This window comes from Rana temporaria, chromosome 3 (genome assembly GCF_905171775.1).
Source record: "Rana temporaria chromosome 3, aRanTem1.1, whole genome shotgun sequence".
Classification (NCBI taxonomy): Eukaryota; Metazoa; Chordata; class Amphibia; order Anura; family Ranidae; genus Rana; species Rana temporaria.
Genome location: NC_053491.1, coordinates 466882667 through 466897593, shown reverse-complemented (window position 1 = coordinate 466897593; position 14927 = coordinate 466882667). Strand labels below are relative to the sequence as shown.

The following is a 14927-nucleotide window of genomic DNA, read 5'->3' as shown; positions in this document are numbered from 1 at the left end:
GATGAGGAAGAGGAGGAAGAAGAGGAAGAAGAGGAGGAAGAAGAGGAAGAAGAGGAGGAAGAGGGTCCGCCCGCCAGACGAAGGCGTATTGCTAAGGAGGCAGTGCCATCCACCAGCACTGCTGTGCCATCCACCAGCACTGCTGTGCCATCCACCAGCACTGCTGTGCCATCCACCAGCACCGCTGTGCCATCCACCAGCACCGCTGTGCCATCCACCAGAACCGCAACACCTCGTCAAGCAAGGTCACGTACCAGTAGGTCCCATGCCAGCCTTCCCTATTCCCTTCAGTACCCCTTGTGGCTTCCTCCTAATTCAGGAGAAGCCAACATTCCCCCTTTCACTGCCCAGCCAGGAGTCCAAGTGGACACAGAAAATTTTGCCCCAATAGATTTTTTCAGTTTAATTTTTACTGAGGACTTGCTTTCCTCAATTGTTTCCCAGTCCAATCTCTATGCCCAACAATTTATTTCCAGTCACCCCACATCCTATTATGCCCGTCCCTTCCAATGGAGACCCCTTACAGTGGAAGAGTTTAAAATTTTTTTGGGCCTCGTATTCTGTATGGGACTAAACCACAAAAACGAAGTACGTTCATATTGGTCAAAACGCCCCATATACCACATGCCCGTCTTTTCCTCAAAAATGCCCAGGTCCAGATATCAAATGATTATGCGATTCCTACATTACAGTGACAATACCCAGTGCCCTCCCCGAGATGACCCAAATTTTGATAAACTTTATAAGATTCGGCCACTACTAGATTATTTTTCCCAAATTTTCCCCCAGTTGTTTACCCCGGACCAAAACATCTGTGTTGACGAGTCACTTGTCAAATTTTCTGGCAGGCTCGGCATAAAGCAATTTATGCCCTCCAAAAGGGCCCGCTATGGAGTGAAGCTCTACAAATTATGTGACCGTGCCACCGGATATACCTATGCCTTCAACATATATGAAGGAAAGGACAGCCAGCTACACCCCCCTAATTGCCCAGACTACATAGGAACCAGCGGGAAAATTGTTTGGCAACTCCTAAACCCGCTCATGGAGAAAGGCTACCACTTGTATGTGGACAATTTCTACACAAGTTTGCCCCTTTTCCGAAACTTGTATAGAAAGAAGACACCCGCATGCGGCACCGTACGGTCGAACCGGAAGGGCTTTCCTCAAAGCCTCGTCACCAAGAAGCTAAGAAAAGGGGAGACGGCGAGTGCACGAAATGAGGAAGTTCTGGCCGTGAAATGGAGGGACAAAAGGGATGTGTACGTGCTTTCTACCATCCACAACAATACATGCGTTACCATCAGAAGGAGGAATGGGCAAATCCAGAAACCTAAATGTATCCACGAATACAATAAGTTCATGGGGGGTGTCGATTTCAATGATCAAATGATCGAGCCCTACCTTTCCACAAGACGATCATACCAGTGGTATAAAAAAGTTTCAATTTACTTATTCAATTTGGCCATATACAACACGTACGTATTATATCGAAAATCCACTCCAAGACCCAAATCCTACCTTTACTTCCAGGAGGAAATCACCACTGCCCTTTTATACACCAGCAACCCACCAGCAACCATTCGATCCGATGTGGTAAGCCGACTCTACGAGCGCCACTTCCCAGATAAAATCCCTCCCGGACCAACAGGCCGAAATTCCCAAAAAAAATGCCGGGTGTGCTCCAAAGATGGAGTGAGAAGAGACACCCGTTTTCATTGTGCCCAATGCCCTTCCCAACCAGGCCTCTGCATAGGCGGCTGTTTCCGCCGTTATCATTCCTTACTAAATTATTAGTCACTTCCTGCCATTTACCTTTACACCCCTTATGCCTCTGCTTGCTCTGTATTTGACCCTGGCTTGTTATTTGACCACGATTCTGCCTACCGATTTTGTTTATACCTCTGCCTGATATGGAACTGACCCTGGACTGTTATTTGACCACGCTTATGCCTACCGATTCTGTTTATACCTCTGCCTGATATGGAACTGACCCTGGACTGTTATTTGACCACGCTTATGCCTACCGATTCTGTTTATACCTCTGCCTGATCTGGAACTGACCCTGGACCGTTTGACCATTCTTTTTGCCTGCCTCTTGGACTGATCTTTTACCCTGCCAGTGGACTAGTGGGATTCAAAGCACAGGGGTCTCACATGTGAGGGGCTCCAGAATTGTTTTTCTGGATGAAGAAAACTATTGTTTTTGTTTTCTCATTCTAGATTAGGGTCTGGTTGCCCGGAGGCTTCAAAGAGATTTGGGTGGGAGAAGCCTCTACCCCTGTCCCCATTCTGTCCTGAACGAGGCCCTACTTCTGCCTGCTGCCTGTAGGACCTATGCCATCATGCCTGTTGCCTGGACAATTGCATTTTCTTTTGCTGACCAAGTCCCTGCCTGCTGCCTGGACCAGTGCTATCGTCCCGTGGACAACTGCGCTACTAAAACCACAGGTACATTTTTTGTTTACCCTTTGCTTAGCATAATGTATTTTGGTGTGTAATTCTTGTCATGTGTATGCTATGTGTCCCTAGAACACCGGTTGGTCTTCCTTGCATGTTGGGCCTCTGTATGTGGTCAGGCTGTGAAAAAGTCCCACACATGTGGTATCGCCATACTCAGGAGGAGCAGCAGAATGTATTTTGGGGTGTAATTTTTGCTATGTACAGGCTATGTGTTGGCAATATCTTATAAATGAACAACTTTGCATAAAAAAATTGCGTTTTCATTTTTTTTCCACATTTTCCAGAAACGTTTGGAAAAAAATGAATCGTTCAAAAGACTCATTATGCCTCATAGATTATATGTTGGGGTGTTAGCTTTCCAAAATGGGGTCACTTTGTGGGCATTTCCATTGTCCAGGTGCTCTAGGGCCTTCAAAAGTGTAATAGGTAGTCAACAAGTTAGATGTGTAATTTATGCTCCTAGAACACCTGATGGTGCTCCCTGCATATTGGGGCTCTGTATGTGGCCAGGCTGTGAAAAAGTCCCACACATGTGGTATCGCCATACTCAGGGGGAGTAGCAGAATGTATTTTGGGGTGTAATTTTTGCTATGTACAGGCTATGTGTTGGCAATATCTTATAAATGGACAACTTTGCGTAAAAAAAATGCGTTTTCATTTTTTTCCCACATTTTCCAAAAACGTTTGGAAAAAAATGAATCGTTCAAAAGACTCATTATGCCTCATAGATTATACGTTGGGGTGTTAGCTTTCCAAAATGGGGTCACTTTGTGGGCATTTCCATTGTCCAGGTGCTCCAGGGCCTTCAAAAGTGTAATAGGTAGTCAACAAGTTAGATGTGTAATTTATGCTCCTAGAACACCTGATGGTGCTCCCTGCATATTGGGGCTCTGTATGTGGCCAGGCTGTGAAAAAGTCCCACACATGTGGTATCGCCATACTCAGGGGGAGTAGCAGAATGTATTTTGGGGTGTAATTTTTGCTATGTACAGGCTATGTGTTGGCAATATCTTATAAATGGACAACTTTGCGTAAAAAAAATGCGTTTTCATTTTTTTCCCACATTTTCCAAAAACGTTTGGAAAAAAATGAATCGTTCAAAAGACTCATTATGCCTCATAGATTATACGTTGGGGTGTTAGCTTTCCAAAATGGGGTCACTTTGTGGGCATTTCCATTGTCCAGGTGCTCCAGGGCCTTCAAAAGTGTAATAGGTAGTCAACAAGTTAGATGTGTAATTTATGCTCCTAGAACACCTGATGGTGCTCCCTGCATATTGGGGCTCTGTATGTGGCCAGGCTGTGAAAAAGTCCCACACATGTGGTATCGCCATACTCAGGGGGAGTAGCAGAATGTATTTTGGGGTGTAATTTTTGCTATGTACAGGCTATGTGTTGGCAATATCTTATAAATGGACAACTTTGCGTAAAAAAAATGTGTTTTCATTTTTTTCCCACATTTTCCAAAAACGTTTGGAAAAAAATGAATCGTTCAAAAGACTCATTATGCCTCATAGATTATACGTTGGGGTGTTAGCTTTCCAAAATGGGGTCACTTTGTGGGCATTTCCATTGTCCAGGTGCTCCAGGGCCTTCAAAAGTGTAATAGGTAGTCAACAAGTTAGATGTGTAATTTATGCTCCTAGAACACCTGATGGTGCTCCCTGCATATTGGGGCTCTGTATGTGGTCAGGCTGTAAAAAAGTCTCACACATGTGGTATCGCCATACTCAGGAGGAGTAGCAGAATGTATTTTTGGGTGTCATTTGTGGTATACACATGCCATGTGAGAGAAATAACCTATTACAATGACAATTTTGTGAGGGGGAAAAAAAAATAAAAAAAATATTCATTTTGCAAAGAATTGTGGGAAAAAATTACAACATCAAAAACCTCATCATGCATCTTACTAAATACCTTGGAATGTCTACTTTCTAAAAAGGGGTCATTTGGGGGGTATTTGTACTTTCCTGGCGTGTTCAGGGCCCCAAGAAATGAGATAGGCACCGGTACAACAGGTGTGATATTTTTTTTATGATTTGCACCATAGCTTGTAGACTCTCTAACTTTCACAAAGAGCAAATAATATCCACTAATTTGGGTTATTTTTACCAAAGACATGTAGCAGTATAAATTGTGGCCAAAATTTATGAAGAAAAATTAATATTTTGCTAAATTTTATCGCATAAACTAAGAAAAATTCATTTTTTTTCAAAATTTTCCGCCTTTTTTCATTTATAGCGCAAAAAATAAAAAGTCGAGAGGTGATCAAATACCACCAAAAGAAAGCTCTGTTTCTATGAAAAAAAGGACAAAAAATTCATTTGGATACAATGTTGTATGACTGAGTAATTAACATTCAAAGTGTGAGAGTGCTGAAAGCTGAAAATTGCTCCGGGAACGAAGGTGGTTTAAGTGCCCAGTAAGCAAGTGGTTAATAATAAAAAATATATATATATTCTGGGCCCTTTAATAAAAACAAATAAATATATATATATATATATATATATATAAATAAATAAATAAAAATAAAAAAATAAACATTTATAACAAATAAAAGAATAGGATTTTTGTACTCACCGTAAAATCCATTTCTCTGAGTTCATAGACGGACACAGCCTTCTTTGACATTAGGGTTATGCTTCTTCCTACCAGGAGAGTTTAGGCAGAATTTAACAGAACTTAAAGTATTAAAACCTTTCCTTCATGCCGCTCCTCCCAGGGGGCGTGGCTCCCCCAGGCATAACCCACACCCTGCTCTAGGAGCCTCAGTCCGTAACAAGCAGTACAAACCAAGGAGGGGTGGGTGCTGTGTCCGTCTATGAACTCAGAAAAATGGATTTTACGGTGAGTACAAAAATCCTATTTTCTCTTCCGTTCATAGACGGACACAGCCTTCTTTGACATTAGGGATGTCCCCAAGCAGTGTCAAAAAAATTCGAGGGGTGGGAAAACAACACAGCAAACCAGGTTACACCCCAAACAAAAACTGGAGTTGCTCAACGGAGAAACTCCAATCATAAACTGCCGCCCGTAACACCTGCGGCTGCAGGAGGCATCAAAAGATGCACACACATCCACCTCGTAAAACTTTGAAAAAGCGAGGATTGACGACCAGGATGCATCCTAACAACGCTGTAACACAGAGGCATGATGCCGGAAAGCCCAAGAGGCCCCGATGGCCCTGGTCGAATGCGCCATAACCCGAAAGGGGGGCGCACGCCTAGGGTGACCACATTTCCAAACTACCATTCAGGGACACTCTCTCTTCCCAAAAATCAGCTTGTGCCGTAATGAATCACAGCAAAGTGATTGGACACAAGAGGCGGGATTTATGATTTCCCAATCACAAGCAGGGGGCAGGATTGTGCTCCTCCAGGCATTCCCGGCCAGGACAAGTACTGTGAGTGAGTCAAGCGGTAATGTGGCAGCCTTTTTTGAGGGCATCAGACTGGCCCAGGGGTTGGCTGTGTCAGTTTCATTCCGGGACAATGTATTGTCCTGGAATGAAGGTGCCTGGGACAGACCTGCAAAATACGGGACTGTCCCGGGCAATCCGGGACACGTGGTCACCCTACGCACGCCCCTTTAGGGCATAGGCCTGAAGCACCATCCGTCGGAACCACCTAGTAACGGTGGCCGACGAGACTGCCAGGCCCTCTTGTAGGGCCAGCCACCGACACGAACAGTGAGTCCGACTTCCGGAGCGGAACCGTAACATATAAGTACACTCGTAGGGCCCGAACCACATCCAGAGGATGCAAAGTGGCCTCCTCTTGGCATTTCGGCCGAGGACATAAGGATGGAAGAACAATGTCCCCATCAATGTGAAAAGCCTTAACGACCTTAGGGAGAAAAACGGCTGCGGCCGCAGCACCACCTCATCCTGACGGATGACCAAGTAGGGAGCCTTGCAAGACAAGGCCGCCAGATCAGACAGACACCCGTCTGATCGAGGTAATCGCTACCAGAAATAAAATCACCATTTGTGACAATAAACAAAAAAAAAACCTCCCGAATGTCCTCAAAGGGAGCATCCCGAAGCACCGAAAGGACTAAATTCAAGTCCCATGGGGGTAATAGAGGGCGCACCAGAGGGGCCACCTGCCAGACCCCCTGACCCAACGTACGCACCCAGGAGTGCTACGCCAAGGGTCGCTGCAAGTAAAAACAGCCAGAGCAGAAATCTGGCTCCTAACCGTACTTAAATTGGAGTTCCACCCATTTTTTTATGTTTGTCTGTGCTGCATGCTCTAATCTCATAGTGTTCAGAATGGACAATTTTTATTTAATTTGTTGCTTGTAAATACCTTTATTTTGTAGTCCTAGGCTATTTGCAAGGGTTTCTGGGATAGGCATCATGTTTCCCAGTAGTCCTTGCAAACCTGACTGAAACCTATTACATTGCTTGTGCACTGAGCATGTGCGAGATATGCAAAGCTGAAATCCAGGAAGTCATACAGTCTGGCTTCATGATGCCCACACTTAAGATGGCCACGGTCTATTTCTAGATTATAAACTATCTAAATGCTGTAACAACCTAACAAAACGGACCTTAGTTTACAGACTAACTTTACTAGAATACATTATGCTTGTGTATTACAGGGGTATTTATATTTAAAAAGTGAAATTGTGGGTGGAACTCCCCTTTAAGGCGAGAGCCCGAACCACTCCCTGCTGTAAAGACAGCAGAACCCTGTACACCACGTATGTACGAGGGTGACATTTCATCTCCTCACACGCAGAGATGTAGGCCTTCCATGTATGATAATAAATCCAACGTGAGGTAGACTTCCGTGCAGGCAGCACGGTAGAGACCACCGAGCCCAATAGGCCTCGGTCCTTCAGCCCCTGGCTCTCAACAGCCACGCCGCTAAAGCCGTTGGCTGTGAAACAGGGTGGAAGATCGGACCCTGTTACAGAAGATCAACTCCCAGGGGAAGACGCTAGGGGGCGTCTGCCACTAGACGCACCAGGTCCGCGTACCAGGAGCGACGCGGCCAATCTGGGGCAATCAGGATTGATAGAATCCCTACAGCTTCCACTCTGCGCAGCAGGCGAGGAAGAAGCTTCCGAGGAGGGAAGGTGTAAAGTAGACGATAGTGACCCCAAGGAGCCACCAACGCGCCTGACGCGTCCGCCCACGGGTCCTTAAACCTGGCCACGAACCGTGGCACCTACCTATAGAGACGGGACGCTAGAAGGTCCACATCCAGAGTGCCCCACTTTTTGGCAAAGACCCCGAAACACCTGCGGGTGGAGAGACCACTCTCCTTGGCCCAGTGTAGTGCGACTTAGGAGGTTGGCTAGCCAATTACATACTCCCGGAATGTACCCGGCCGATAGAGCCTGAACGGACCCTTCGGCCCACTGAAAGGATGTGCGCGACCCCCGTCGCTGCAACAGAACTCTGTGTGCCTCCCTGATGATCAACCTACGCCACGGCCGTGGCGTCATCGGACAGGATCCCGACCTGTCAGCCCTGTAGATCCAGGGACCACCTGGCAAGGCAAAGCTTGATTACTCGGAGCTCCAGAACGTTGATCAGTAGGCAGGACTCCACCTGAGTCCAATGCCCCTGGGCTGACTGGGTGCCCCCTCCCCAACCGGAGAGGCTGGCATCCGTCGTGACCACTGTCCAGTGGCCTGCAGAAAAATGACTTTCTGGCCCGAAGCACCGGAAACGCCAGCCACCACACCAGGGGAGACCTGAGCAGATGACTCAATTAAATCTGGTAATCCAGAGATGACGGAAGCTTGTCCCAACGTGACAGCAATTCCCACCGTAGCACCCTGTTGTGGAATTGGACATACGGAACCGCCTCGAAAGAGGCCACCAACGGACCCAGAACCGTCCTGCAGAATCGCAGAGATGACCGCTTCTGGGTCGGCAACTGCTGCACAGCAGATAGCAGAGTCTGAAGTTTTTCTGTTAGGAGAAAAACACTCCCGCCCCGGCGGAATCCAGGACTAGTCCCAGGTATTCCAGTCCCTGAGACGGAATCAACCCTGATTTCAGCACAATCCAGAAAACAACCGAACACTCGGAGAGCCTGACACATGATAGACACGGCTCCACCAATGCAGAGCTCGAAGAAGCTCGTAGGAGAATGTCATCCAGACATCCCATGATAACAAACCCCCGCTGTCACAGCCGGGCCAGTATCGGGACGAGCACCTTGGCGAAAACCCGCCGAATGGGAAGGACCCCAATTGAAAATGGTCCCCCCCGAACGCAAAGCACAGAATCTCCGGTGCTTTGAGGATACGCGAACATGCAGGTACACGTTCATGACATCCAAGGATGCCAGAAAATCCCCCTGATGGAGTGCCGCTATTACCAAGCGAAACGACACCACCTAAAAGTTTGCACCTTGACAAAACAAACGAGGGACTTGAGGCCCAGGATTGACCGGGCCCCATCCTCCGTGGGGACACAAACAGAATGGAGTAAAACCCTGAGACCGTTCCAACGAGGGAACTGGCACAATCACTCCCCTGACCAGAAGATTCTGGACAGCCCCTGACAGAGCCAACCGGCGAAGGCCAGAGGGAAAAAACCTGTTTGGCAGACGAGAGAAACTCAATCTTGTACCCCAAGGAAAACACTTCGCAATGCGAAGCCAGTCTCCCACCCGAGACACGGGCGGGAGCAGACCTTCAGGCGGAAGCAGGTATGTCCGCAGACTTGTTAGGCATGCGGTATCAGGTGCGCTGCTACCCCGCAGCGGGGATTTAAGCACCATGTAGACCTACCCCCACCGCACAGGGCAGGCGAAAAAACCGCTCGGAGGTAGGCAAGGAGGGTCCTTGCACAGGGCGAGGTCCCTAGCCCTTCCCAGACTGTGGGAACAGCATGCGCTTACCACCCGTGGCATCCTCAATGATGCCATTCAGGGAAGTCCCAAAAGGAGCGTTCACCCTTAAAGGCCATCACCAAGGCCTCCTTAGAGGACTAGTCCGCAGACCAGCTCTTCAGCCACACAAAGGCGGCGCAGAACCACTGCATAGACGGAAGCCCCGGATCGTATCCATGGCCGCCTCGCGGAGAAAATTCTGACCCTGAACCAATTGTTCAGCCAGGTCCCTAGAGGATTCGGAAGCCCCTTCTTACAGCTCCTGCAGCAGGAGCTTCGCCCTTTTAGTCGGGGCCCGACCAGGGCCCCGGCCAGAGCCGGCCTCACCGCCGAACCCACCACCGTGAATAGGGAGTGGGCCACGGCCTCCACTCTCCTATCAGCGGGATCCCGAAATGCAGGAGCCCCTTCCACAGGCAACATGGTGGCCTTGCGCAGTCTGGACACAGGGGGGTCCACTGGGGGAGGAGAGACCTACTTTCTTTTTTTTTTTTTTAAAGCCCCCAAGGGGGTAATGGGTTGCAAAGTTTTTTGACAAACTTTTTGTGGTGCATCCCTTACCTTGTAAAACATATTGTCCAAATAAGGAACACAAGGAAACACTTCAGCGGTGCGTGGCGGTCCCAAAAGGTACTGACACGGAGGTGTCTCCGCCACATCCTCAATTTTTAGAGTCTCACGCACCGCAGAAACAAGGGCTCCAACAAATTCTTGCCAGCAACTGACTGCAGCTGAGTCATCCTCACTATCCATAAGGGTTAAGCCCGCAGCCTCTGACATAACAGAACCAGAAAAAACAGCGATTCTGTGTCAGAGACATCCCCAGAAGCAGGCTCAGGGAAGGGGCGCTTTTTACCCCCCATCCGGGCATTAGCTGCTTTAAACCTGGCAAGAAACCCAGGACAGCCAACATAACAGATGTGGCAGGGGAAGGGGCGTTAAGGGTTAACTCAGGCATAGCTGGAGAGGGAGACCTGGCTCATGTTCCATAGTGTCAGCGCTGAGTCACCCACCCTGCAAGGCAGGACAAAAAAAAAACACTTGTCACCTCCTTGCTGCTATTGCAGAGCATGGGGGCCCCTGGTACTCACCACCCCACCCAGCTGCAGAGAGAGCTGAAAACCTGAGGTGTGCTCTGATGTGCTGGCTGTGATGTGTCTGTCACCTCAGGGAAGAATCACAGCGTTTCACAGCACTAAAACTTTTCCAAGATGGCCGCTGTCTGAGGTAAAAATCACCTCATAGAACACAGCAGCACACAGCAGCACCCCCCAGAGTAACAACACAGTCCCCCAACAACACACGGGCCCCGGTGGTAATAAAGAAAACCCAGGAGGCCACACCCAGTCAGGGGAAGGAGGGAGAGGAAGGGGAGAGAGGAAAGCAAGGCGGACCCTCAGTCGACCTCCCCAGGGAAAACACCAGCCAGACCACTTACCTAAGTAAGGGGCCACTACTTACCCGTCCTGCGACTACCCGGCTGGAGGTATCCCAGACAGAACCAACGTCCGTAAACGGCATGGCTGTCGGCCAGACACACTGTGACAAAGCCATAGAGACCGGTCATATGTGTGCCGTAAAACCAAAGTTCCCCGGCCGCCCCTGGAGCAACGGGGCCTGTCGTGGACGTCCCAAAGCTGAGCTAAGGGCCGGCACACGCTCGATGGCCGAACATGGGGACTACAAGAGTCAAGACCCAGCCTGTCACCCAGTCGCTGTTGATAGAAGAATCACAGGATTCAAAAATGCAGGAACAAAATCATAAAAGCGAGAAAAATCGCAAGAAAAAAACTCCAGAGTACAGGGACTCCAGAAGTGCGTGACTCCTCTCCTGTCGTTAGGCAGAAAAAGACTGAGGCTCCTAGAGCAGGGTGTGGGTTATGCCTGGGGGAGCGGCACGAAGGAAAGGTTTTAACACTTTAAGTGCTGTTAAATTCTGCCTAAACTCTCCTGGTAGGAAGAAGCATAACCCTAATGTCAAAGAAGGCTGTGTCCGTCTATGAACGGAGGAGAAAAGGGGGTTTGCCACATGGGGCCCTGGGGACCTCTGAGCCCTTTAATTAAAAAAAAAAAATTATTATATAAAATATATATAAAAAAAAAAAATTATAAAAAAAGGGGGGTTGCCACCCGGGCCCCTGGGGACCTCTAAAAAAAATTGGCCCTTTAACAAAAAATAAAATACAAATATATATATATATAAAAAAAAAAAAAAAGTGGAGTTGCCATATGGGGCCTGGCAGTGCTGGTGGGGGGGGGGGGGGCATCTCTGTGGTTGAGTCGTTGCCATAGAAACATTTGTAAAGGGGAGGAGTTAGTAAAATGACCACGCCAGAAATATTTCCCAGGCACCTGCGACCCTAGGATCGGCCCTGTGAGCGAGCAAATGTGGCCCAAGACAATTCCTCTTCTTCCAATGTGGCCCAGGAATGTCAAAAGGTTGGACTCCTCCAACCAGCATGTTCCTTGTCAGCACTACATCGCAACTGACTGCCTCCTTGTAATACCTTTCCTTCTAGTCCGTGCCTCTGCTGAACTGCCCAAGTTGGGTGGGTCTAATTCAGCGATTTACGCTGCTAACATTTAAAATGTACATTAATGAATACAGAACTTCATTAATCTGTGTCTTTTACATCTGTCTGGAGTTCTGCTTTAATCTGTACGGTATACATTGATTACATATCTTCCTGCAGATGGGGATTACCACTCCGACTGGAGAACCCATAGGCCATGTACAGGTAAAATCAGATATACACCAGAATTTCCTGAGGATGTCAATTCAGCTGCCTATTGGAGAGCCAAAGTTTACCGCTGTTGTGCCAGGTTGGGACGCCATGAAAAACCGAGAGTTGGACAAAGTAGAGGTGAGTCCTTCATCTCTATTCTGGGAACATGAAAACCAAAGGCCTGCAAGGTCTTCCAGTTGGTTTTCTTTAGAAAGCAACCACAGCCGGAAAATAGAAAAGCCCGTCCCCTGCCAGCATGTTGAGAAGTCCCCTTGCTCTTGGTAGGGAATAGGTGGTTCTCCCTGCAGAGGTCTGACATCCCCCTCCCCTGCTGTATCAGACCTAGAGCTCTCCAATCACCAAGGAGCTGTGCTAGAGACACTAGGGGGAGAGGAGGCAACCCCAAATTGTATGTATAGCCACTTACCAACTGCATAACAACGTTATACAGCAGCAAACTGGCTCTCCTACTTCCAGGTAGGGGTCGCACCATCACGCCGCTTATGCTGTGTATAGTCACAGCAGAAGCCGATCAGTGGGTGCCAGCCAATGGATGTCCGCCAACACCTGCTGACCAGTAAGGAGAATGACAGAACAGAGCTCCGTCTATGTAAACAAGGCAGAGCTCTGCCCTGTCAGCAGGGGATGTGCTGGATTTTGCTTCCCTTCAAAGCAGGGAATAAAATCCAGCACAACACTTAGTAAAAGCACCACATAGTACACAAAAACACTGGCTAGGCACACAGTTAACCCTTTGATTGCCCCTGATATTTAGCACCTTTCCCAGCCAGTGTCATATTACAATGGGGTGGTAGGGAAGTGGTTAAATAAAATCAGTGAAGCTGCCACCTTTAGGCTCCATTCCCACGTAGGCGATTAGAATTGCGGGGTGGAATTGCCACAATCGCAGAAAAACTAGGGACGCGTTTGCGATGCCATTACTTCTTAACCCCTTCCCGACTGCCGCATGTATATATACGTCGGCAGAATGGCACGTACAGGCACATTGGCGTACCTGTACGTCCCTGCCTTCTAGCGGGTGGGGGGTCCGATGCGGCTACATGCGGCGGTCGGATCCCCTCGGGGAGCGATCCGGGAAGACGGCGCGGCTATTCGTTTATAGCCGCTCCGTCGCGATAGCTCCCCGGAGCTGAAGAACGGGGAGAGCCGTATGTAAACACGGCTTCCCCGTGCTTCACTGTGGCGGCGCATCGATCGTGTCATCCCCTTTATAGGGGAGACACAATCGATGATGTCAGTCCTACAGCCACATCCCCCTACTGTTGTAAACACACACTAGGTGAAGCCTAACACGTTCAGCGCCCCCCTGTGGTTAACTCCCAAACTGCAACTGTCATTTTCACAATAAAGAATGCAATTTAAATGCATTTTTTGCTGTGAAAATGACAATGGTCCCAAAAATGTGTCAAAAGTGTCTGCCATAATGTCGCAGTCACGAAAAAAATCGCTGATCGCCGCCATTAGTAGTAAAAAAAAAATAATGAATACAAATGCAATAAAACTATCCCCTATTTTGTAAACGCTATAAATTTTGCGCAAACCAATCGATAATCGCTTATTGCGATTTTTTTTACCAAAAATAGGTAGAAGAATACGTATCGGCCTAAACTGAGGAAAAAAAAATGTTTAGATATGTTTTTGGGGGATATTTATTATAGCAAAAAGTAAAAAACATTGCATTTTTTTCAAAATTGTCGCTCTATTTTTGTTAATAGCGCAAAAAATAAAAACCGCAGAGGTGATCAAATACCACCAAAAGAAAGCTCTATTTTTGGGGAAAAAAGGACGCCAATTTTGTTTGGGAGCCACGTCGCACGACCGCGCAATTGTCTGTTAAAGCGACGCAGTGCCGAATTGTAAAAACCCCATGGGTCATTTAGCTGCATATTGGTCTGGTCCTTAAGTGGTTAATGGCACCCCAATATTGCCACGTGATAAATCACGCTGCAATCGTGGCCAAGCTAGTGTGCCCGCTCCTCGTGTGTGAATCACGGGGCTCAAGTATAAGGGGGGAGCTGCAGCACTACAGAAGGTTTTTCACCATAATGCATTAGGCTTCATTTCCATGGATGTTTTTGCAGCCACTTTTCTGAGCTGTTTTTGCAGCTTAAAAACGGCTCTCCATGTTAGTCTATGGCCTCATGCCCACCATGACGTTTTTGAGCTGTAGATGGCTGAGCCGTTTTTAAGCTGCAAAAAAAAAAAAAAAAACAGGACCAGTACGTTCTGAAGCTCCAGTGTTAGAGCTGTAAAAACGCTAGACGTTAAAAAACGTGCAAAAACGCAAAAAAAGCGTTTTTAAGCTGTAAAAAAGGCTAAAAAAAGTGGCTGTAAAAACGTCCATGGAAATGAAGCCTTAGGCCCCTTTCAGACGTCCGCTCCGCCTGTCCGTTATTACAAGTCCGTTAACGGACTTGTAATACATCCCTATGGGATCGCGTCCGTTAACGGATGGAGCATCCGCTAGCGTCCGCATCCGTTGGGATCCGGTTTTCGGACGGAAGAAAACCCTATTTTTCTTCCGTCCGGCGGAACGGAACTGATGCAGACGGACAGACGGTCCGTCTGCATCCGGTTCCCCATAGGGCAGAGCGGAGCTGAGACAGGGCGGTCCCTGCACTGTGTGCGGGGACCGCCCTATCCGCCGACAGCTGAGCGGGGATCCCCGCTGAGCCGACGGAGACACACGGAGCGGACCCAGAAACGGTCCGCTCCGTGTGAAAGAGCCCTTAAGGTGAAAATCCATGAGGGTTTACAACCCCTTTAAGTAACCAGGTGAGTCACTGTGGAAAGATTAGAGCTGGCAATTAACCAACAGCTGAGCGGCCTGCTCTGAGAGGAAATGGCTGGGGGGAAACCGC

The 14927-nt window shown here is 48.1% G+C and overlaps 1 protein-coding gene across 1 annotated transcript in view; it reads left to right on the top strand.

The window, feature by feature from the left end:
- Positions 1–14927, top strand: part of LOC120933579 — a 52286-nt gene that overhangs the window by 31064 nt on the left and 6295 nt on the right. Inside the window, exon 6 of the mRNA XM_040346864.1 lies at positions 12013–12183. Within this exon, the coding sequence (XP_040202798.1) occupies positions 12013–12183 (171 nt within the window). The remainder of the gene's footprint in view (positions 1–12012; positions 12184–14927) is intronic.